Consider the following 25,246-nt stretch of genomic DNA (forward strand, 5'->3'; position numbering starts at 1 on the left):
TACGCATTCATACTGAGTGTGGTAGATAAGAAGTTTAGTATGGGATGGGGCTGGAGCGATAGCACAGCGGGTAGGGTGTTTGCCTTGCACACGGCCAACCCGGGTTCGATTCCCAGCATCCCATATGGTCCCCCGAGCACCGCCAGGAGGGATTCCTGAGTGCAGAGCTAGGAGTAACCCCTGAGCATCACCAAGTGTGACCCAGAAAGAAAAAAAAAGTTTAGTATGGGAGAGAGAGAGAGAGAGAGAGAGAGAGAGAGAGAGAGAGAGAGAGAGAGAGAGAGAGAGAGAGAGAGAGAGGGTACAGCAGGCAGGATGCTTGCATTGCATGAAGCTGACTCCCTTTCAATCCCAGGTACCGCACATGGCCCCGAGCCCTAGGAGTGATTCCAAAGCCCTGCCAGGAGTGATTCCTAAGCACAGTCAGAAGGAAGCCCTCAGCACAGCAAATGTGGGCCAAATCACCTCACACCCCACCCCCCAAATTTTAGTACAACAAAATTTTAAACATTTAAAAAGGAGACATCTTTATTTTTTGAAAAATGGCAAAATATCTTTATTGTTTGAAGCATATAAAATAGTAAACAAAAATCAGTATGACATTTTATTTCTTTTTTTGACATTTTATTTTTTATTGTTCTTAATAGCTATAAAAATACAATGCCATTTAGTCTTTATAAACTCCTGAAAAGGATCAAGAGCTGATTTTTAAAAGGTACTAAAACACACAATGAGTTTTTAAACACACAATGAGAAAAATTTTAAATATAGACCCCTACAGTAATTAGGACGATGTGTTTTCTTTCTTTTTTAAAACACAGAGAGAATTTCCCCAGTGTTCCTTACAGACATCATAACGTCATAAATGAAAACCGCCTTCTCCTGCTTTCTTTGCTCTTTTGACAAAGGTAAACAGAAAAGCAAGCTAAAATTTATATTCTTTGATTTAATCTCTGATTTAAGACAAAACAAAACTCTCAGTTTGTAACCAAAAAGACCTTTGAGAATCCTAGGCTAACTTTCATTTCATATTTGTGTTTCAAATCACAATACATTAAATATAATAGTAAGTATTCATGAGAATGTGCTTTTTTCAAAGGTACTTTTTGTTCAGCTGTGACAATCACTCTAAGCACCATTTCTGAAACACATGATTACATATATATACATATATATGTGTTTAATTATCACTGTTAAATCATCTGGCAAATGCTGAGCATACTGACTGAAATCACACTACATAATCCTTATGAACTGGAATTCACAGATTTAGATCCAACTCATATCTTTCAGTGCGTTCATCTATTAAAGATTCATATTCTAAACTTTATTTCATTTCAGATTGGTCAAAGGATAAACAATGAGCACCATGATTGAATTAAAAAAATAAACACTGTCCTATGCCATAAATGTACTGCTGCTAATTAAAACAAGTACATGCTTACTATCACTTGGGACTTTTATAAGATAACCTCTTTAAGGCAGTGGTAAGCAAGAATATTTTTTCTGAACTATGAGTCAGATCATTAACTCATTTGATGTCTCCCGCACATGAACTGCTTTAAGGAGTTGCCTGAACATTGTCAGTCTGAGATCATTTAACAATGCAGTTCACAGAATTGATTACTTTCCTGGAAGGATGTGGATTATAACTGAAAACTGACATTTAAAATAACATGGGGGAAAATACAGAGTCACTTGAATGCTTATAACTTTATTACTACAATTATAAAAGGTATTTGAATCAGCCCTTGACATTGACTTTTGTTGTAACCAGTGCTTAATTTTTGTCCTTTTCACCTTTTGTTCTGCCGCTCACCCTTTTAAGAAATGTCATGATAATGGGAGCATGGCTGTGTTGCATGAAGCACCGTGGACTGCCTTCCTGGGTCACTGGACATGTGTTCATTTATCATGCCTCTGCTCATACTTTCCATTCAACTTTTCTGCTGTATCACACTGAGAAGCTTGTGCTGATTCTCAAGGCAGTCTTTCAACTTATCTTCAGTCAAAGTCAGCCGCTGCTCCAAGATGGAGACTGTCTGCAGAGAGCACAGGACAGTGGCCGGTGAGCTCAGAGAAAAGACCACAGGGACAGTCTTGCGCCGGAGCGCCAATTCTGGAATTGAAACGCTGGCCCCTTTGCCAGGAAGTTGGCTCAAAAGTGAAGTGTAAGATCTTGCTTTGCTTCTGACTCCTCAGGATACGGCAAAGTAAATCAGTTTGAGGAAAGGGAAAAAACCAGCTGGGAAGCGCTCGAAGACCAAGGCTCTGTAAATATTCGGAATGCTTGCTTTGCCAAAGCCTCCCTGGCAGAGAGGAGCCTGCTTGACAGATTCTAGGTGGTGCCACTAGCACAGGGCAGTGTGTGGAGTAGGGAGCGGAGGCCACATGCCTAGCCAGGTGCTGCTGCAATGACTGCAGTGACAAGTTCGTCTGACACAATCATTCCCAATGGACCCTTCTTCTACTACCCCTGACACTGAAACGCTGAGTTCACATCGAAAACTTAATTTCTGGGGATAATAGCACTCCACAGGATTGTTAGGAGATAAGTAATAAACTAATGAATGTGACATGCACTAGGTTGGAAATGCATGGGATGTGATGAATCTTAGCTATTCTTACTCCTCTGGGCAACACATGAATTTATGACTACGCGCACAGAATTTAGGAAATAGAATTATTTTGTGATATCCAATATTTCCATCTTTAGTTTTTCATATAGAGATTTTTTTTGGTATGAAAAGGTATGGGTTCAGGAAGCTACACTTGTCACTTTATGTGGTGCCATAATAAAAACCAAATCAAACAGAAAAAACAACCCAAAATTAAAAAACAACAACAAACTCTTGGCCTTATAACCAGCACCCAGTTCAAGACTGCATTTCCAGACAGAAACTCCAAGCACCTAACCGATCACCACCCTACACACCCACATAACATCTCCATCTTGACGCACCCTCCCTCCCTCCCTCCCTCCCTCCCTCCCTCCCTCCCTCCCTCCCGTTCTTTCTTCCTTCCTAAACAAAATCTTTGATATCCATCCTTCCTTCCTTCCTTCCTTCCTTCCTTCCTTCCTTCCTTCCTTCCTTCCTTCCTTCCTTCCTTCCTTCCTTCCTTCCTTCCTTCCTTCCTTCCTTCCTTCCTTCTTCCCTCTCGCCCTCCCACCCTCCCTCCACCCCCAGTCCCCAGTGTTGCTCCCTGGCTCTGTGCTCAAGGATTACTCCTGGTGCGGCTCAAAGGCACATATGGGATGCCGGGATCAAACCCAGGTTGGCTGGGGGCAAGGCAAGCACCCTACCACTGTACTATCTCTCCAGCCCCAGTTATCACTTTCTGACATCTTTTAGGATTTTCTTTCAGGAGCATGCCCCTAGACACTCTCATTTTATTGACCCCATTTAGAAACTTTGGTACTTGTTATATCACCGAAAACCACTTGATCTAGAAGCTCCTTTTCTTTTCTTTGCAATTTCTCTGCTGACAGACTCAAGCCATGTCACCTGCAGAGTGTCCACCATTGTGGACCTTAGAAAAGATATGCTCACTCCACTGTCCATAAGATGTGGCTAGATTCCTTGGTAAGACAAGGTCGTGATCTTGTCTTTGGAGGACATTAGAGGACACTAAGTACATCTCTGTTTTCATGACAGCAACACCTATTCAATGCCTAGATCTAGACACACGGTGATATTCTAATCTCATCATTTAAAACAGCTTAGGGCCAGAGAGACAGTTTAATAGGCCGGCTCACTCTCTGCATTCAGGAGGCCCATTCAGGAGGCCTGGGTTCAGTCCCCAGTACCTCCTGGTCCTCTGATCACAGCTGTGAGTAGTAGTTCCTAAGGACTGCCCAGCGTGACCCCAAGACATACACAGGTACATGCAAAAACATACATATTCTAGAAGGCCAGAGAGAGCTCAGTAGGCTGTGCATGGGCTCAGCCTGCAAGTGGCCCAGGTTTGAATTGTAGCCCTGGTGTTGTCTAAGTGCTGTGACCCCTTGCAAGTACAGAGCCAGTAGTAATTCCTAAGCACTGCCAGGGATGGTTCAAAACCCAAACACACTTAAAAACAAGTGCTGGCATAATTTATAAACAAGGACCCTACTGTCATGCCCTGTTCAGTTAGACAATGGTAGAGTTCATGCAGGAAAAATCAGAATAAATGTTTATTTGACTTAAGTTTCAAGATAATGAATTGGTATCCTATCATCCTCTGAAGCTAACCATTTAACAAATGTTAGTTTTTGCTCTCTAATCACAGCTATTATATGTGTGCATATATACTACATGTGACAAATTAAAAATAATAGTAATGTTAATAATATTTTCTACTATCTCTTGAGGACCTACTATGAGCTATGCATTATAACAGATACTTAGATATCATGATTATACGCACTACAATTGTGGATATACATTATCAACACCTCCAACACTGGTAAATTCCATTTATATATCATCTAAGACATAATTACATTTTAATTTATTTGTAATGATAGCTCAGTACAGATGGTTATAAACACTGCACAGAGTTAGGGATGTTTAGTCATCTGTAATTAAAGTGAGTTCCAACATGCTTATTTCACTTGCTCTAGCCCACAGATTCACTGCTCTCATTTTCAATAATGTTGTGTCTGTCTTAACCTTTGTATATGAGTGTAAAATTAAGTCAGCCTTCAAAATTCAAAAAAAAACCCATAGAAATGCTCAGTAGAACTTAAGTGATTTATTTATTACCCTTAAGTCAGGTAAAAAAAAAAGAGAGAATGGCCATGACATGAAAAGAATTGAGAATGGAAATATTTGTTTGGGTTAGGACCTAGCATAAATGTAAGTGTAGATAAAGAAGTCATGGTAATATGAAAAATAAGAAAACTATAATTTGAATCAGAAGGAGAGGGATAGATATGGAATAATTGCATTCATTTGTGGAATATGAAAAAATAATGAGATTAATATCAAAGACCAAGGAAAACGGGGCCCAGGAAAACTGGTAGGCTGGAAGCTTACCGGAAGTGTGTGTTGGGGTGGGGGTGCGGGGAGGGCAGTTAGGACAGAGAAGGGACCAGTATGGCAATAGTAGTTGGAAATGATCATTTTGGATAAGAACTGAGTGCTGAAAGTAAGTAAAGGGATATACATGATAGCCTTTCAATGATAGCCTTTCAGTATCTGTATTGCAAACCATAGGGAGGAAGGGGAAGGTAAGAGGGAGAGAGAGAGAGACAGAGAGAGACAGAGACAGAGAGAGAGAGAGAGAGAGAGAGAGAGAGAGAGAGAGAGAGAGAGAGAGAGAGAGAGAGAGAGAGAGAGAGAGAAGAAAAGTGCTTGCCATAGAGAGGCAGGGAGGGGGAAACTGGGGACATTACATACACTAGTGAAGGGACGGGTGTGGAAACATTATATGACTGAAACCCAACTATGAACAGCTTTTTTAAAAAAAGAAAGAAAACTGGCATGCAGTTGAGAGGAAAACTGCCTCCAAAAGGGAAAAAAATGTCTGGTGACTGAAGTTGAAAATCACTTTTACCACAATACTGCAAAGAAAAAGATGAAATATTTTAATGATTTTAGTTTTAAATTGTGGGACTCCAGGTTGTCACGTGGCCTCTACCTGCAATCCCATGTCCCCTAAATCCAAAGGTGTTGTGATGCTACTATAAAGTAAAAATGTTTATTTCCTCAGTGACTCCAAATCCTGGACATAAAACAGAGTCATGAACGTATTTAAATAGACTGATACCACAACTTTGGATTCTCTGAGGAACTGCACTAGTGTACTTAACTGCACTAGTCTGGTGTAGTCAAACTATACTTTTTAATTTGTCTAGTTCATTATTATGTGCAATAGGGGCTGAAAACAGAAATGGTTGATTTTTAAACAATAGTGACTTCAACTTGTAATGTTTATTATATAGAAGTCATGTCAATATCACATTATACCTCTCTTTCCGAACAACTTGTGACAATGATTGCTCTGTCAGAGACTGATGCCTCCTCACTATAGCCAAGAGGAATGAGAAGACTGTAAAGCAAAAAGAGTCAAGAGAGCTGAAAGAAACTTCTGGCATACCACTTCCCTTAAATAGCATATCTTTCTGTCCTGATCAGAGTGGAGGGCTTTTGATATACTAAGTAGATACATAAATTCCTTATTTGTAAGGTAAATTGGCATTAATGCCTGGGTAGAATTTTAAATCAGGAATGTAAAAGCCACCATGTTCAGTAGAACACACCAAAATGATTTTTTTTTCCTTTCCCTTTTTTGGTGGTGGTGGGGGATGATAGAAACTTTGGGATGAGAGAAGACAGTACTTGGGAAATTTTGAGATGAGAGAGATAATATTTGGACAGTTGAAATATTTTCAAAGTGAAGAACTACAAGCACTGCCATTACTTCATTTTTTAAATGTCCTAATATGAGCACACTGAATCAGAAACTCCTATGGAAAAACTTGACTACCTAGGGCAAGAAAAACCCATATTAAGAACATGAACACCTCCACTGTCCACCCTTAGCTCCACGGCTTCCTTCTGGCCTCCAGATATCGGGAACTGGAGGAAAGAAGAGAAGAAGGAAGAGGAAGAGGAAGAGAAAAGGAGGGAGAGAGGAAGGCAGAGAGAAGGAGAGGGAAGGAAGGATGGGTAGAGGAAAAGAGTAAGTGGTATAGAGAGGGAAAGAGGGAAAGAGAAAGGGAGAGGGAAGGAGAAAAGAAAAAGGAAAGTGATGAAGAGGGAGAGAGAGAAGGGAAGAAGGAGAGAGGTAAAGGGAGAAAGACAGGAATGTGAGGTGGAGGAAGGAAGGCAGAAAGAGGGAATACGTGGACTCTGACTTTACCTCTAAAAGATACTGCTTTTAGATATACGCAGCGCATGCCTTGCTTTTATTGATTGCTGTCTTGAACTTGTCTCGAAAGAAAACGTCCCCTCTGGTCTGCTATTTCTGCAGCATGCAGTCTGTAACCAGGGCTTTTATTTTATCTCTTACCCCCAAGTACAAAACATGCTCACCCACCTGTGTCAAAACACTGAGCTGTTCCATAATATGCTCTAAGGCTTCGGTCATGGCAAGAGGTATGCTTCTCTGGCTCTCGGCGGGGAGGTCACACACATCCTCTGTTTTCTTTTGCGTAGCTGTCGGTGCACATTCCGATGTCATTAAGGAAGGGTTTAAGAAATAACCGCAGACTTCTTCACCCTTTTCTGGTACAGTTCTAACGATGTTTTCTGTTGACTTTGATATCACAGAAAAGATAAAAAGTGATCATTTTCACGCTTAAAGAGAATTATGGCTCATATAAGTATATAGTATATGAAACCATAATCTAATAGAAGTATCTATATAAGTGTAATATGATAAAGTCACGTATTATTACATATGTGTATTTCAATATTCCTCTTTTAAAAGCCTATCCTTCATTTAAGTATTATTATTTGGACATGGGGTTGGGGGAGAGAGGCGTCTTCTCAAGTGGCATCCAAGAGCCTAGCGATCCACCAGTGATTCTCAGCCAAACAAGAGCTCAAGAGCCTAGAACCATCTTATCCTTTCAGTCAAAGAGATGGGGATTACCCAGGCCACCGGGGCAGTGCAATACTCAGGATGAGACTGAGGGGACATTTGGTCACAGAGAGCAAACCTGGTAACTGGTACACTACTCTTCCCGGACCCCTAACTGCTTTTTGTTGTTGTTGTTTTCTTTTTTTCTTTTTGGGTTACACCCGGCGATACACAGGGGTTATTCCTGACTCATGCACTCAGGAATTACTCCTGGCAGTGCTCGGGGGACCATATGGGATGCTGGGAATCAAACCCGTTTGCAAGGCAAACGCCCTACCCACTGTGCTATTGCTCCAGCCCACCTCACTACTTTTTAATGGTAGCAAATTATGGAAATGATAATTCTAGGACAAAAACCAAAACTAAAAAAAAAAGAGAAAATTCACATTTTCTTGATGCTTTTTTGCATAAAATACACTTTCATTGCATGTTCAAGGGCTCAGGTTTTCTACCATTGGAAAGAGTGTTAAGGAATCTGGCTGAAGTGGTAGAGTACATACCTTTCATGGGCGGGGCCCTGGGTTTGATTCCCAGGGTTCCCTGATGCCCATTATACTCCCCATTTTAAAATTAAAAGATGCTTTAGGTGCGACTAATTTTTATTTTTGAAATAATTATCAGACTTCCCACAAACTGGAAGAATAGACACTAGCAAGCAAAGCTCCTGGCTAAAGCACAACCAGAAATCAACAACACATCATGGGAAAGCCCACCTACTCAAAACCTGGCTGACTGAGACACATGTGCATCCCTGCATCTGATGGTGCAGTATCGGACAGGGGGGAGCAGTCAGAGAGAAGAGCCCATAGCAATCGGTACACTCAAAGCAGCAGCATTTTGGTGGGCGGGTGTGGTTTGGCAGGGAGAGGGAAGGAACTGTGAAGACACACTCTACTTTCCATACTGGGGTAGAAGATTCTACCGATGGCAATTCTGGAACATTCAAAGGATCCTGAGACCTGGAGTCGGACTTGGAGGCAGTTGCACATGCCGAGTTCCTTCCCGCCTCCACAAAGGAAAAGCATAAAACCCACTGGGACACAGGAGTGCAGACCGAGAGGAGCAGAAAAAGCAGGTCAGAATAGCCACAGATGCTGAGGAGCAGCTTTGACCTTGCTCCCAGTCACCTTGGCCCTCCAACCCCTCATCACCACAGAAAACAAAGGAGAAATCCAACGCTAAAACCACAGCACCACCTACAGGACAACAAGAGAAGCCAAACAGCACGCAAGCAGAAAAAGTGTTGCAAACAAGCATTGCGAAACAAAGATGGAAAGAAACTATGCGGAAGAATCCAGGCCTGAGATAGATGGCCATAGGCAACAGAAAATGAGAACTAGTCTACAGAACAACTCACCTTGGTGTGGGTGCAGGTAGGGGAGGGTCTGGGGTTGGAACATTGTATGCATTGAAACCCTATCCTCAATGGTACATCACGTTGTGTCATGGTACACCATGGTGAACAAATATAATTTTTTGTTTTGAAATAAGGACTGAGGGGTAACTCCTAGTGATTCTCAGCTTTGGGCCCTGCACTGCCAGGGACCAACAGGACCATACCTGGTGGTGTTCAGGAGGTCATGTGGTCCCATGGGTCAAACTTTTTTTTAATAACTTCCCTACTGTTTCCCATAATGGCTGATCTAACTTACAACCTTGCCAATAGACCATATGCATTGCCTTTGCTGTATATTCTCCGACAGTCGCTTGTGTCTTGTCTTTGTGTTAATAGCTATTTCCACAGGTGTGAGGTGATGTGCTGTATATTTGATTGGCATTTCCCTGATGATTAGTGAAAGTGAACTTTTTTTATGCGCCTATAGACTTATCTATGTCATTTTTAGAAAAAGATATACATCTATTCAGTTCATTTGCCCATTTTCTTAAATAAAAATACCTTAGTTGTGCGGTATATTTTAAATGTTAACGCTATCAAATATATGATTAGAAATATTTTCTGTCATTCAGTAGGCCACCTTTACTGATAATCTTTCTTTGCCATGTAGCAATTTTCTAGTTTTATATAGATCCACAATTCTTTTTTCCTTTGCGGTGTTAAAACCAATGAGTTGCTGGCTGAAATTTATGAATTTATGGAATATGTTTTCTTCCAGTTTATGCCATTTCCAGGACTACAGATCTTATGGTCAAACTGAAGATGATTTTTGTGCTTGGTATGAGATAGTGGTCTAGTTTTATTATTTTCATGAGGCTGTCCAGTTTTCACAGAACCATTAACTGAGGGGCGGTCTTTTCTATATAGTTTCCAGTGTGTGTGTGTGTGTGTGTGTGTGTGTGTGTGTGTGTGTGCGTGTGCACACGAGTGTTGTCTTACTTGCTGTACTATCTCCCCAGCCCTGGTTCCTTTTTCTTAATTTAATCGACGAGGTATTCTGAGTTTATACCTAGGCTATTTTGCTTCACAGATCTTTGTTCATATTTTTATATGAGTACAATGCATTTTTACTATTAAAACTTTGTAAATAGGTTTGCAATCAAGGAATGTCACACCTCTAGATCTGTTGCTCTTTTTCAAGATTACTTTGGCTAATTGGGGTCTTTTGTAGCTCCATTCAGACTGGAGTGATAGCACAGCGGGTAGGGCGTTTGCTTGCATGCTGCTGACTTGGGTACGATTTCTACATCTCTCTCAGAGAGCCTGGAAAGCTAGTGAGAGTATCCCACCTGTACGGCAGAGCCTGGCAAGCTACCGAGAGTATCCAGCCTGCATGGCAGAGCCTGGCAAGCTACTCGTGGCATATTCAATATGCCAAAAACAGTAACAACAAGTCTCACAATGGAGATGTTACTGGTGCCCACTCGAGCAAATCGATGAACAACAGGACGACATTGTTACAGTAGCTCCATATAAATTTTGGGACTTTTTTCTCTATTTTTATAAAAAATGCCATTAGAATTTTGATAGGAGTCACACTGAATAAGTAGATCATTTTGGGTCAAGGCATTTTAACAATTTTAATTCTTCTAATTCATGAACATAGATTATATTTCAAAGTTAGATCTTGTTCAATGTTTTTCAATAACATCTCAAAAGTTTAATATATGGCTTTCCACTTCCTTGCTTAACTTTACTTCTAGATATTTTATTATTTTTTGATTCAACTGTAAATGTGACTGCTTTTAAAATTTCTCTTCTGGATCTTTTGTTGCTAAAATAAGCAACATTTTCATATATTAATTTTGTATGCTGCAATTTTACAGAATATAGTAATTCCAAAATGTTTTCTATATATAATACCATGTTATCAGCATATAGCAACAGTTTTACTTCTTTTTTTACAATTTGGATTTTGGATGCCTTCTCCCCACTCTCGCCCTTCCCATTTGTCTGAGCTATTAAAAAAAAAAGAAATGAGAATAGATATCTGTAGGACAAAAACACTGGTTTGTCCGTTCAGCCTTGCCACAGGGAGCTTAGGTCTATTGGGTTACTCCCATCACAGCGTTCCCATTCCTTTGTGTTTATTTGTAACTTCTTTGTGCTCTGTTGACTTGGCACTGTCACTGTCACGGTCATCCCGTTGCTCATCAATTTGCTCAAGTGGGCACCAGTAACGTCTCTATTGTGAGACTTGTTGTCACTGTTTTTGGCATATCGAACACACCACGGATAGCTTGCCAGACTCTGCTGTGCCGGTGAGATACTCTCGGTAGCTTGCTGGGCTCTCCGAGAGGGAGGGAGGATGTCAACGGGATGACAGTGACAGTGACAATAAATGAAATTACTGGTGAAGTTTCTGTATTCTGAGATAAAAAAATGAAAGAAACTATTTCATTTACTAATTGTGTAAATTATTAAATTATTAACAATTATAATTACAGAGAAAATTTAATTATAATTTTTGGCATCTCTACATTAATATATTTATGTATAAATGTATACACCAACATACTTATTATTAATTATAATTTAATTTAATTTTAACTTATAATTATAATTATTAATTTATTATTAAATTATTACTAATTGCCTATGATTTACAGGCACACAAATACATGACCTGCTCATTCAAAGTAAAAATAAATGTTTCTATTAAAGTGAAAGTTTTCAGCTTTTTACCTCTGATCAGGACGTTAGCTTTGGAATTTTAATACATGACCTTTATTATAAGAAGAAAAGTTTTTTATATATTCATTTTCTTGAGAATATTTGTCAAGAATCGATGTTGAATTTCATCACTTCTCTATTTTTATATAATATGTAGTGGGTCATAGGACTTCTGTTGGTCAGCTTGTTAAAGTAGCATGTCATATAGTTTATTTATTAAATATTGGTGCTGAATCCTCCTTCCATCCTAGAAAATAGCTCGCATATTCATGGTGTGTGAAATTTTCACGATTTTACTGAATAGAATATTATGTAGACAAAAAATAAGCCAGACATAAAAGAAAATACTGTTTGATTCAACTAATACAAAGAAAGTCAAATGGACAACTTCCATAAAGACAGGAAAAGTAGAAGTTATTATGGGCTTAGGGGGAGGGAAATGTGGAATTCCTGTTGTATGAGTCCAAATTCTGTGGGTTTTATTTTTGTTTGGGGGCCACACCCAGAGGTGTTTAGGGCTTACTCCTGGCCTGGTGCTCAGGGGTCATTCCTGACAGTGCTCAGGTAACCCTATGGGATGCCATGGATTGAACCTGGCTCAACCATGTACAAGGCAAGTGCCCTAGTCCCAGAAATATCTCTCCAGCCACAAACTTTTGTGTTTGCACTCGTGAAAAAAATGTTTTGAACACAAACAGTGTTGACAATTATGACATTGTGGAAACATGGTATCAATGAATGGCACTTAAAATGTTTACAGTGATGATTTTATGTTTATATTACCACCACCACAACAAAAAATCCTCCAAACATATGAAAAATCTGAAATTAAAATTAATAATCTACAAAGAACACATATATTTAACAAAATAAGTATAACCCTTGTACACTGAATACTATAAATTATCATTTAAATTTTTAAAATATTTAAATAAATGGAAAAACATTATTTGCCCCACATTCATAAACCAGAAGCCAATATTGTTAAGATGAAATATTAAATGCTGCATATAAATTTGAATTCTATCTGTCTTTTATTTATTTATTTAACAGAAATACATAAGCTGATCTTAAAATGCATGTGAAAAGACAAGGAATACCCAGTAGTCAAAATAAGATTAAAGAACAAAGTTAGAGAACTCACTTCCAATCTTCAAAAACTGTTATAAAACTACAATAGTAAAGACAGTATGGCACTGGCATAAGGACAAATACATAGAACAATAGAACAAAATTAGTAATCTAAAAAAAGGTCAATTAACTTTTGACAAAGCTGTCAAGACAATTTGAAAAAATACCTTTTTTAAATATAAACAACACTGTGAAAATTGGAAATTAATTTCAAAGGAATGCATCAGTTTTTACCACATAACATTAAACAACTAAAAATGTATTTTGAACTTAAATATAAAAGCTAAAATTACAAAATGTTTTTGTTTGGGGGGGATAGTAGGGGTTTTTCATTGTGGTGCTCAAGAATCATTCCTGTTGGGCCCCCGTCAGGGGTCAAACCTGGGTCACCCACATGCCAGGGCAGTACCCTACTTGCTATACTATCTCTCTATCCCCGAAGCTATGAAACTATTAAAAGAGAACATGGTAATATTATTTTCTTCACCTTGAATTAGGCAAAAAGTTCTTAGCTAAATAACTGGAAATACTAAAGACAAAATAAATAAATGGAACTTTATCAAACTGAAAAACTTCCAAGCTTCAAAAGGTACCGTCAAGAAAACCAAAAAATATAAAAAATATTTTCAAATCATATGAGAGAGCATACAGAACTATTGTTACTAAAAACTAAAACTAAAAATTCAAATTAAGAAACGGTTAGAGCATTTGAACAAACCTTTCTCTGAAAACTTAGAAATGGCTAACAAACACAAAAATGCTCGATATCTGAGACTAGAAAGACAGTAAAAGGGTAAAGAGCATGTGTCTGACTCCATTGCCATCGGGTCTTCCCAAGTAACCCCGAAGTAAGTCCAAAAGCACAGTCAGAAGTAGCCTCTGAGTATCACTGGGCAAGCTCCCTCTCAAAAAAAAAAAATGCTAAACATCACTAGTCATCAGGGAAATGAAAATTAAAAACACAATGAGATACCACTTAATACCTGTAAGATGACAAAATTAAAAAGATAGCAAAATTTATCAGTTACACAGGCGGGGTGAAGGGCTGGGGAGGTGGGGAGGGAGGTATACTGTGAAATAAAAAGATAAAAAAAATAAAAAGATAGCAAGTATTCGTGAAAATGCAGAGAAAGTGAAACCCCAGATATTTCTGGAAGGGTTGTAAAATAGTGCAAAAAACTGGTGAGATGCAGTGATATTTCCTCAAAATGTTGAACATAAATTTGCCATGTGATTCAGCAATTTTATCCCTTAGTGGATATCCTGGAGAAATGAAAACACGCAACAACACTAAACTCGTGCACAAATATCATAGCAGCAATATCATTAGAGCCAAATAGAAATAAATGAAACTATTTATTTCACTCATCAGAAAGAAAAGGACAGACATAGAATGATTGTACTCATATGTGAGATACAAAAATATAGTATGAGAATAATATCCAAAGACAGTAGCAATGAGGAACAGGAGGACCGGTCCATGGTAGGAAGTTTGCCACAGTTGTTCGGTGGTAGGGGGTGGGGGTGGGGGTGGGTGGGTTGCAGTTAGGACAGAGAAGGGACCACTGAGTCAATGATAGTTGGAAATGATCACTCTGGACAAGGACTGAGTGCTGAAAGGAGGTAAAATGATATGCATGATAACAGTATTGCAAACCACAATGTCTAAAAGGAAAAATGGAGAGAGGGGGGGTGGAGGGGGCAATGATGAGGTATAGGAAGGGGATGTGTGAGAGAAGTAGGAGACACTGGTGGCTAGAAATGTACAGTGGTGAAGGGACCCGTGTTGAAATACTGTATGACTGAAACCCAATCATGAACAACTTTGTAACCGTGTATTTCATGGTGATTCAGTAAAAAAAAATTTTTTTAAATGAATCCAAATGCTATGATAATGAATAGATAAGCATGTGGTATAGCCATAGCATTATTAATCCACAAAAAAGAATAAAGTACTATTACATGCTGCAACAGGGGTAAACCTTGAAACCATTATGCTAAGCTACAAGAACAGTTAAGTAGATTAAATAATAAGTTACGTATTGTTTTAGTCAGCAATAGCACAGCGGTAGGGCATTTGCCTTGCACGTGGCAGACCCGAGTTCAATTCCTCCGCCCCTTTCAGAGAGCCTGGCAAGCTACCGAGAGTATCCCGCCCACACAACAGAGCCTGGCAAGCTACCCGTGGAGTATTCGATATATCAAAAATCGTAACAACAAGTCTCAAGATGGAGATGTTACTGGTGCCCGCTCAAACAAATCGATGAGCAACGGGATGACAGTGACAGTGACAGAATAGACAAATATCTAGAGACAGATTAATGGCTGCCAACAACTGAGAGTAGAGAAGAATAGGGAGCTGGTATTGTGTATGAGGGTGATGAAAATGTTCTAACATTCTCTGGAGGGAGCTGAGGAGACAGTCTAGTGGGTGATGTGAATCCTCTCAAGGATTCTCTATTGTGACGAGAGGAGACAGACAAAGCAGGGCGCATTCCCTTGTGGTGCCTGGCACATTGTGGACACTGCAAAAATGAACAAGTACAAGATTGTAAAAAGGAGCAAATGTTTTGATCATTCATAAGGGGAAGCAATCAGACCTCACTCCTATTTCCTACCTCTTCTACCACTTGACATTTGAAATACAGTGATAAAATAGCAATTCATACACTGCTTTATTCAACGAAGGCCAACCATGGAAGGCACTAAAGCTACAGAAAATAACCAGTCAGTTCCTTCATGGAAGTTACAGTTCCGAGGGAACTGCTTTGTCCAAGGAATTTCAGAGCAATCGTCCTCCAAGGATGAGCCAAGACAGTTGCCATCTCGAAGACAGGAAACATAGTCTCATCCAGCATAAGAATGGACCTGACTGAGAAATTTTCTTTATAGATTGAAAGATTCTATTCTCAACTGAACAGATAAGACTAGAGTAAAACACTGAGCTGATGAATATAAACAATCCAGCCCCGAGAGCTTGATATAAAACCTGTAATAATCTGGGGACAAATGGAGCCATGGTAAATATTAATCCTTATAATTTTCTTTGTCTCTTATATTCAAAAGAATACAACTTTTACAAAAGTAGAAAGTGAGAAGCCAGAATGATAGCATAGTGGGGTAGGGAGCTTGGTTTACATGTGACTGAACTGGGTTCTATCCCCAGCATCCCTGTATGGTCCACGGAGCTCACCAGCAGTGATTCTGGAGCAGAGTCAGGAGTAATCCCTCAGCACTGCTGGGTGTGGCCAAAAAAACAACCAAATAAATCAAAACAAACAAACAAAAAACCCTCAGAAAGTGAAAACTATAAGCATTTGTAAGCTACAAATTTTTATTAGCAAATAAATAAAGGGCCACACATCTAAATCACATAATTAACATAAAGCACTTGCAGAACTCAACAACAAAACAACACCATCAAAAAAAGGAGGGGAGGGGGAGAAATAAGCAAACACTTTCCCAAAGATGACATATAGATAGCAAACAGGCACATGAAAAGGAGTTCATTATCACTATCAGGGATATGCAAATAGCTATCACCTCACGCTACTGAGAATGGCATTTTCCAAAAAGATAAGAAACAAGTCAAGGAAATAATAAAAAAAAAAAGGAATCCTCATTCACAGTTGGTGGCAATGTCATTTGGTTCAGCTCTATGGAAAATGGTATGGAGAGTCTCCAAAATTAGAAACAGCTTCCATCTGACCCAGGGACTCCACACCTGGCTCTCTCTCCCAAGAACCCAATGTGGTAATTTGAAAAGATATTTGCACATCTATGTCCACTGTAGCTAAGATCGCAAAATAAACCAAATGCCCAATGACATATTCACTGTATCACTGTATCACTGTCATCCCGTTGTTCATTGATTTACTCAATCAGGCACCAGTAATGTCTCTATTCCTCTCAGCCCTGAGATTTTAGCAGCCTCTCCTTACTCATCTTTCCCAACGATTGGAGGCTATCTTAGGGTCAGGGGAATGGGACCTTTTATTACGTTTTTGGCATATCAAATACGCCACGGGTAGCTTGCCAGGCTTTGCCGTGCTGGCGAAATACTCTGCTGGTGGGATACTCTCAGTAGCTTGCTGTGCTCTCCAAGAGGTATGTATATATGTTACTGTATTGGGGATATGAATATAATATTCATGTTAATATGAATATTAACATGATGTTATTAATATTAACACGAATATTAATATGTTAATGACATCACTGTCACTGCCATCCTGTTGTTTGTCGATTTACTCGAGCTGGCACCAGTAACATCTTTATTACACTCAGCCCTGAGATTTTAGCAGCCTCTCCTTACTCGTCTTTCCCAACGATTGGAGGATATCTCAAGGTCAGGGAAATGAGACCTATCGTTATGTTTTTGGCATATCAAATATGCCACGGGTAGCTTGCCAAGCTCTGCCGTGCTGGCGAGATATTCTTGGTAGCATGCCGGGCTCTCAGGGAGGTATGTATATGTCTTTCACTGTATTTTGGATATGGATACGCCATGGGGAGCTTGCAAGGCTCTAGACTTGCAAGCATTAGACTCTTGGTAGCTTATCAGGTTCTCCAAGAGGGAGAACAGGGCTTCCAGGAACTTGGTCTTATAGTCTCTGGATGTTGGCCATCGGTAGGATTACACAGCTCTGGGAGCAGTTTGTGGGTGTGGCTGCCACCCTACTGGAAAATGGGGGGTCTGGGTGGAGAAGGCCCAGTCCCAATCCGAGCATGCTTGGAGATCTCAGCCCTGGGTTCCGCACACCTGGGTTCCTCTACTGGTGCTTTCATGTGTGAGGCTCATCAGAACACATTAACATAATGACGTATTAACAGATAAATTATAGTGTGTGTGTATGTGTGTGTATACATACATACACAATGGGAACTATTAGTTATAAGAAAAGAATTCGGTGTCTTGTAGAAAAATACTGCCTTTTGCTGCAACTAGGATGAAACCAGAGAATTTTATGTAAGAGAAATAATTCAGAGGGAGGAAATAAAAACAGATGGCCTTAACCAAATGGGGAATACAAAAAAATAAAGCAAGGAATGGAAAAAATCCAGTGAAAACAATCTTTGGTATAGAGGTTAAGGTGACTGTCTTGCATGTGGTAAACCCCAGTTCAACCCCTGGCACGGCACGTTTTCTCAAATACCACTGGATGTGGCCCAAGTCTTGCCACCCTCCAAGGAAAAACAGAAAAATAAATTCTTGGAATTTTATAACAGAACGGATGTTGTAAAAGGGAGATATGGAGGGACTTGGAGACGAAGAAGGTAATGGTGGACCGGAAGTCACAAAAGGACAGTAGTGCAAGTACTGGTCACCAAAGGGAGACAGTGGAGGTGCAGTAAAGATACACAGCAAAAACATGGACATTTCATGAAACAGTGATAGCAACAAAATCTTCTTAACTTAAATAATAAAAACAAAAATAAAACATGATACGCTTAAATCATATAATTAATAATGAATGGTTCCCCAGATACTCTGGGATTCAGTTACATATGAAAGTTCACACATTTTCATTTCTTTTCCTTTCTTCTTCTCCTGTTGTTTTCTCCTGTTATTACTTTGTCTTCCCACGTACCCACTGTCTGGGTTGGTTAGTCAGAACTAATCACTGGTTAGTGATAGCCACCTCACTCGCAAGCCTTTGACCACGATATTTGTGAGCATTGATCACTTCCTGTTACATCTGTGTTTGCATGTCCGTATTTTTTTCTTTACTAGACTATGAAGAAGAGGCTCTTGAAAATAGGAGCCATGACTTTGTCATCTTTTTTCTCCCTAGGTTTCTGGTACAGTGATTCTGACCTGGAAAAGGCTAAATATTTGATTAATTCAATTGGCACACCAGGTCAGCTAAATTATTTATGAAATGTACATAGTAAGAATTTGATTATATTTGGAGGGATGTGTAAGTCCAAGGCTAAACCAATACCATTCTCTATGAAAAGTATTTTCTTAAGATACCTCATTTGTGGCATAAAGAAGGAGCATTTGAATCACTTATTTCTAAATTGAAAGTAACTTTTTGACTTTTATTCGCCCCAAGGACAGCTGATGGCTCCCAGTTGAAGAGCATAAAGTTCTCTGACAAATGTGAAAGCAAGAGAGGCCTGAGTGATAGTACAGTGGGTAGGGCATTTGACCTGCATGAGGCAAATAAATTCAATCCCAGGCATCCCATATGGTCTCCCGACCACCACCGGGAGTAATTCCTTAGTGCAGAGCCAGGAGTAACCCTGGGCATCGTTGGGTGTGACTCAAAAAGCACCCCCCCAGAAAAATGTAAAAGCAAGAAGTCATTTCATCTGTAAGATAATTAGTGACTTGAACTTCAGATATACCTTTAATAAATGCAATGAAATCAGTTTGGGCTTTGAACTAAAATATTTTAGTCTTGGCTTAATTCTGTAAGTGGACAACAAAACAGACAGAAGTCAGAAAAGTCTCTCCAAAAGTGATCTTGACCTCCTCCATTTAAAGTGAGTTTCCCATCATTGAAGGTTCTAAAATAGGCTTGGGATAGTCACTCATCAAGGATATTGTGAGAAATATACAAACGCCTGATGAGAAATTCAACTGAGTGCCCTTTAAAGTCCTTTCCATTCCTGACATTCTCAGATTTTTAAATCACTACACACACAGACACACAGACACACACACACCGACACACATACACACACAGAGTTATAAAATTCCTGCCTGAAATAGACTAGGAAAACAAAAACATCTTTTGCCTGGACAAAAATAAAAGCAAATATTTTTAAAAGAAAGACTGGATCATTTATTTTCAATGTCAACATTTAGACTAGGGATTTGAAACTTCAACAATCCCTATCTGGGATCTGAAATAATGAAGAAATATCATTCAAAGAAGATCACTTAGCACCTATGTTCCAGGAGAATTATACATGCTTGAATATAGAGAGCATATTAGTTAGTGGCTAGAACAAATTACTCCAAATTTAGAGGCTCAAAACAATACCAATCTATTATTTTAAAGTTCTGAAGTCAGAAGTGAAAAATAGGTTTGTTGTGGTGAGTGGTTTTTTTTCTGTTTGGTCTTATTTTCTTTTTGTTTGCTTTTGGACCACACTCAGCAGTGCTTGGGGGTTACTCCAAATTCAATGCTTGGGTATCCATGAGGTGCTGGGGGTCAAACAAAAGCCTCACGCATGCAAACCATACACCCCAGTCCTTTGAACTTTCTCTCTGGTTCTCAAAATATATTTTATGGGACTAAAATCAAGTATCCTTTGGGAGGCTCTGAGGAAAATCTATTCCTTAATTTTTCTAGCTTTAAGACACTACCCACATTCCGTGGTCCTTGGTCATATCAATCCATTTTCTGCTTCCTTTATCACATTTCCTCCTCTAATTTCCATGCTTTCCTCTTCCTCTTATAAAAAAACCACAATCTGCCTCCTTAAAACCAGGAATAGTTTCCCCACTAAACTGTATCACATTTGCAGTCTCACTTGACAAGAAAACATATTAGCCAATTCTGACAATAAAGACACAGACATCTTTACAAGATCATCATTCTGCCTGCTAGGGAATGAACAGACTAAAGCACTTTAATGACAGGCGATTTATACTCCAGTGGGTGATGTAGGAAAATACACAGAAATGCGATAAGATGTCAGGCAGTAATAGGGGTATGAAGAAAAGGAATGTTAGGTGGAATATAGAATAATAGACTATAAGACTAACGCCCAAGAATAGTAGAAATAAGTACCAGGAGATTGTTTCCATGGCTTGGAGGCTGGTCTCTCATTCTGGGTAACTCAGGGAAGGGACCACCAAGTAAAATGTGGTTGGAGGTCATGTGGGGGAAGGGTGAGGCGGGCCGAATACAGACTAGAGACTGAACACAATGGCCACTCAACACCTTTATTGCAAACCACAACACCTAATCAGAGAGAGAGAACAAAAGGGAATTCCCTGCCATAGTGGCAGGGTGGGGTGGGGGAGACGGGACTGGGGAGTGGGGGAGGGATGTTGGGTTTACTGGTGGTAGAGAATGGGCACTGGTGAAGGGATGGGTTATCGAACTTTGTATGGGCGAAACATGAGCACAAAGATGTATGGATCTGCAACTGTACCCTCACGATGACTCTCTAATTAAAAATAAACTTATAAAAAAAAAGGAATGTTAGGGAAGGTATTACGTTATAATGTCGTTAGATTAGGGGTGACAGAGGGTGATGCCTGTGAACCACTCTTGGCTCTGTGATCACAGGTCACTCCCAGTGTGTTAAGGGGGCTATATGGTGACAGGGATCAAACCCTGCAGGCCTACTGCATGCAAAACACGTACTCCAGCCCAAAAGAACACATGATGCATTTTTAGTGGGGGAACAGAATAACTTTGGGGTACATTTGATTGAGATACCCATCAGACTTTTAAGGGGAAAAGCCATGAATGCAACTGGAAATAATATTATTTCTGTGGAGGGGTTGGGGCTAGGGTTGGGTCATACATTTTGGAGCTATCAAAATATACACGTAATGTTTGCCTTTTTTTAATTTTTAAATCAAGAATACCTATGTAGAGCCTATACACGTAATGTTTGCCTTTTTTTTTTAAATCAAGGATACCTATGTAGAGCCAGGACAAGGGGTATGTGGGGAAAGGTTTGGAAGGATTTAAATTGTGAGCGTTTTGGTCCCCTTGAGAGTGGAATGCCCGATATATAAATATTTGCCACCAGAGTTTATGACCATTCATGCAAAGAGCCAAATGACAGAAAAGCTGCAAAGACTTTAGAGGAAGGTAGAGAAGAAGCAGAAAACACTAGTGGTCACTGAGGCAAGAAGGAGAGCAGCTCAGAGCCCTGGAAGAAAAGTTTCAAGAGAGTAATCTTCAGGACCAAGTTCTGGGTACTTAGAAGGACTCAAAGCTAAGTGGGACCGTGGGAACAAGAGCTTAACTGGAGTGAGTTTGGAAGAGAGGAGCGGGAAGAAAGGAAGACTGAAGACAGACAACCCTCCTGAGGAGATTTGTTGTAAAGGGGGAGCAGAGCAAATGGAACCGAAGCTGGAAAGAGAAAACAAGACAAAGGAAGTTCCATTCGAAAAATAAGAATCTCAGTACAAATGTTTGTTGACAGAAAATATCAAGGAGGAAAGAAGCACAGTCATCACAGGATGACGGGTGCTGGTCATTGAGTAAATAAGTTGGCCAAGTGGTACCGAGTGCTGTGGGAGCGTTGTGCAAGTATAGGTCAGTCAGAAAGGCTAGTCAGTCACATTCAGTTGCATGGGTAGGTTATGCAACAACATAGATTTGACTGAGTTGAGGTGTTTTTGGGTTGAGTGCCACAAAGGGAGAATGAGGCCGGCTAGACTGTGGTTGTCCTTTATGGACTAAGTCAGGGAGAGAACAAAGACAGGAAGTGCGCAGTGAACACGAGGCTCAGAAAATCAGAGGCCCTTCTGAAGGGAATGAGTGGTTAAAATGGGAGCCCTGAGGAAGTGGTTAAAGGGCGGGAGGATTTGCAATGAGGTTACCACCAGCTCAAAGGATTCAGACAGTCATTGGGTTCATCTGAGAATCCTGACAGAGAGAACAGCTCTCTTTTAGAAATGACTCAGAGTACTGCTCTGTCTTTGGTTGTTGCCTTGAGATCAAAAACCAGTGGACAGACTGATCAGGGAACACAGGAAAAAAGAGCGCTGGAGTCACTGGTGACACAGTACCACAACAAAGGATGCCTTTTCAGTTTCTGAAATTCTGAGGAAGGAAAGGCTGTAGGGCTTGAGAGAACCACCCGTCTCCCAGTTCTTTAAAAGCATGCTCACTTGCTAAAGTACTGATTGCAAAGAGGTTCCAGGATACAAAATCAGAGGCTGCCATAGGAAATCTGTCTCCCAAACTAAATCCACTCAATTGAGAAAGATGTGTTTGTCCCTTGGGAGAAATCACACGTACTTTGCTCAAAGAGGTAAACTTTTGTTTTGGGGATTGTTTTTAGAGGGCCTAGATTTTTCATCTACAAACAAATTGAAAATTTCCTTTTTGTCAGAAAATTTAAAATTCACCCTCAGGGTTGGAAGGATAGTACACCGGGTCAGATGTTGCTTTGCATGTGGCCTGAGCAAATCCAAGATCTCATCCATCTAAGACCTATATTTGACAACCTGAGCCACTTGAAGTTGTGACCCATTGTTTTTTACATTTAACCAATCTGGTATTGATTTTGCTATTGAAAAAGAATGTAGCGGTCTTATATACACTCATATATATGTATTGGTATATGTACAATCTGTTTGTCCAAGCAACATGCATTAAGAAATCCAATTAATGACTATTTGCATGAATATGAAAAGCTAGGTCTTTTTTTTTTTTTGCCCTTTTTGGGTCACACCCGGCAATGCACAGGGGTTACTCCTGGGTCTGCACTCAGGAATTACTCCTGGCGGTGCTCAGGGGACCATATGGGATGCTGGGAATCAAACTCTGGTTGGCCGCGTGCAAGGCAAACACCCTACCCGCTGTGCTATTGCTCCAGCCCCAAGCTAGGTCTTTTACACTGGGCCATGTGTATGTGTGTGGATATGTTTGTAAGCTCTCCGTTGTGAATTCTCTCCCCCATAACATTATCACACTTAGAGTTTAATGAGTCCTGAAACTTCACATCCTTTCAAATTTGCCTTGGATTTTTTTTTGTCCTTTTACTCTTTTATATAAGCTACGAAAATATTTTTAAGTTTCATTAAAAAAAAACTTGTTGGGATATTTATTGGAATTTCCTGGAATTTATATATTTATTTGGGGAAAAGTAACATCTTTATGACACAGAGACACTCTATCAATATAAATAACTTTTAAAAACTGGAGTATTTTCTATTTTAGGTAATAGAAGCCATGTAGTTGTCTCTGGAACATTTCAATTTTATACTATATGCTGCAAAAATAAACATACTACCGCCATTATTATGAGAATCAGTATAACATATAAAGAAATCTAACCAAATCTAAAAGTCAAATATGTCCTCAGATAATTATCCTCATCATTTTTATGAACTATAAGGTTAACACAGAATAGGAAGTATTATTAAGAACAGAATTTTGAAAATCGTTTCCTGGGTATGTTTCTTCCCTAAGATAAATAGCATTCTTTGACCTTCCTTAAAGGCACTAATTTTTGATTCCTCAAAACTCTTCATGCACTAAAGTCAACGACTGTGAGCTGTGTTAAAAGTCATGAGAGAATTTTAATTAATCACACACAATAAATCATGCTTTGCTCACTTGAATAAGACTACTTTTTCTTACTATACTTGTTTAATGCTAAGAGGAGGCAATTTTAAAACAAAAATTCATACAATCATTTCACAAAGCTACATTCAGAAAACTGGCAAGCTTTATAAAACATCTTTTAGAAGACAAATATTATATTTTTTTTCTATTCACCATCTAGCATAATGTGAACATTCTCATGTGATTAATAATTACTGTGACTGTAACAATAATGCATAGTCACAGCTGGGTACTGAAACTACCCTTCCATTTATCATTCATTAATCATTAAACAAACAGTGAGCGCTTTCTATGTGAAGTCAAAATACATGGTATACATTATATTATGGCTTTAATTTGCATCTGCAGGACAATAAACTCTGTCCTTATATTCACATAGTTTGTACTTCTAAAATTCTAAAAAAAAAAATCAATTTTAACTCTTAAAACAATCAATCTTTGCATTTATATAATTTAATATTATTATATATGCCATCATATACTATGATTGCTATATATTACTAGAATATCAAGCCACACAGATGCAGTTTAATTCGATTTCTTTCATACATTAACTGCATGATCTTGGACAAATTACTTGATCTCTTTAAGCCATAACTTCCTTAGTTTCCTCAATAGAGAAAATAATACTGGGTTACACTGTCAGGTTGTGATGTCACACATAAAAAGTTTAATGTATAGCTTATATCAATTACTTGGGCTGGAGCGATAGCGCAGCGGGTAGGGCGTTTGCCTTGCATGTAGCCGACTCAGGTTTGATTCCTCCACCCGTCTCGGGGAGCCCGGCAAGTTACCGAGAGTATCTCACCCGCACAGCAGAGCCTTGCAAGCTACCCGTGGCGTATTCGATATGTCAAAAACAGTCACAACAAGTCTCACAATGGAGACGTTACTGGTGCCTGCTTGAGCAAATTGACAAGCAACAAGATGACAGTGACAGTGACAGTGATCAATTACTTACCATGATTAAGATCACATCATATCATGGCCAGAGAGACAGTACAGCGGGTAGGGTGCTTGCCTTGCATGTGGCCAACATGGGTTTGATTCCTGGCATCCCATATGGTTTCCTGAGCACCATCAGGAATGATCCCTGAGTGCAGAGCCAGGAGTAAGCCTTGAGCACCTCTGAACGTGCACCCCAAACAAAAAAACAAAAAAATCATATCAAATGCCACTAACTCCAAACTTTATCTTCCTG

The 25,246-nt window shown here is 39.5% G+C and overlaps 1 protein-coding gene across 3 annotated transcripts in view; it reads right to left on the reverse strand.

The window, feature by feature from the left end:
• Positions 1 to 523: 523 nt before the first annotated feature.
• POC1B (POC1 centriolar protein B) overlaps positions 524 to 25,246 on the reverse strand; it is a 111,331-nt gene continuing 86,608 nt past the window's right edge. For all 3 annotated transcript variants that reach the window (XM_004602730.2, XM_055118469.1, XM_055118470.1), the window contains 2 exons: positions 7,024 to 7,242; positions 524 to 2,042 (listed from right to left, as the gene is read on the reverse strand). In XM_004602730.2, coding sequence (XP_004602787.2) covers positions 1,938 to 2,042; positions 7,024 to 7,242 — 324 coding nt within the window. In that variant the 3' untranslated portion in view covers positions 524 to 1,937. The remainder of the gene's footprint in view (positions 2,043 to 7,023; positions 7,243 to 25,246) is intronic.

Source organism: Sorex araneus, chromosome 10 (genome assembly GCF_027595985.1).
Source record: "Sorex araneus isolate mSorAra2 chromosome 10, mSorAra2.pri, whole genome shotgun sequence".
NCBI lineage: Eukaryota > Metazoa > Chordata > Mammalia > Eulipotyphla > Soricidae > Sorex > Sorex araneus.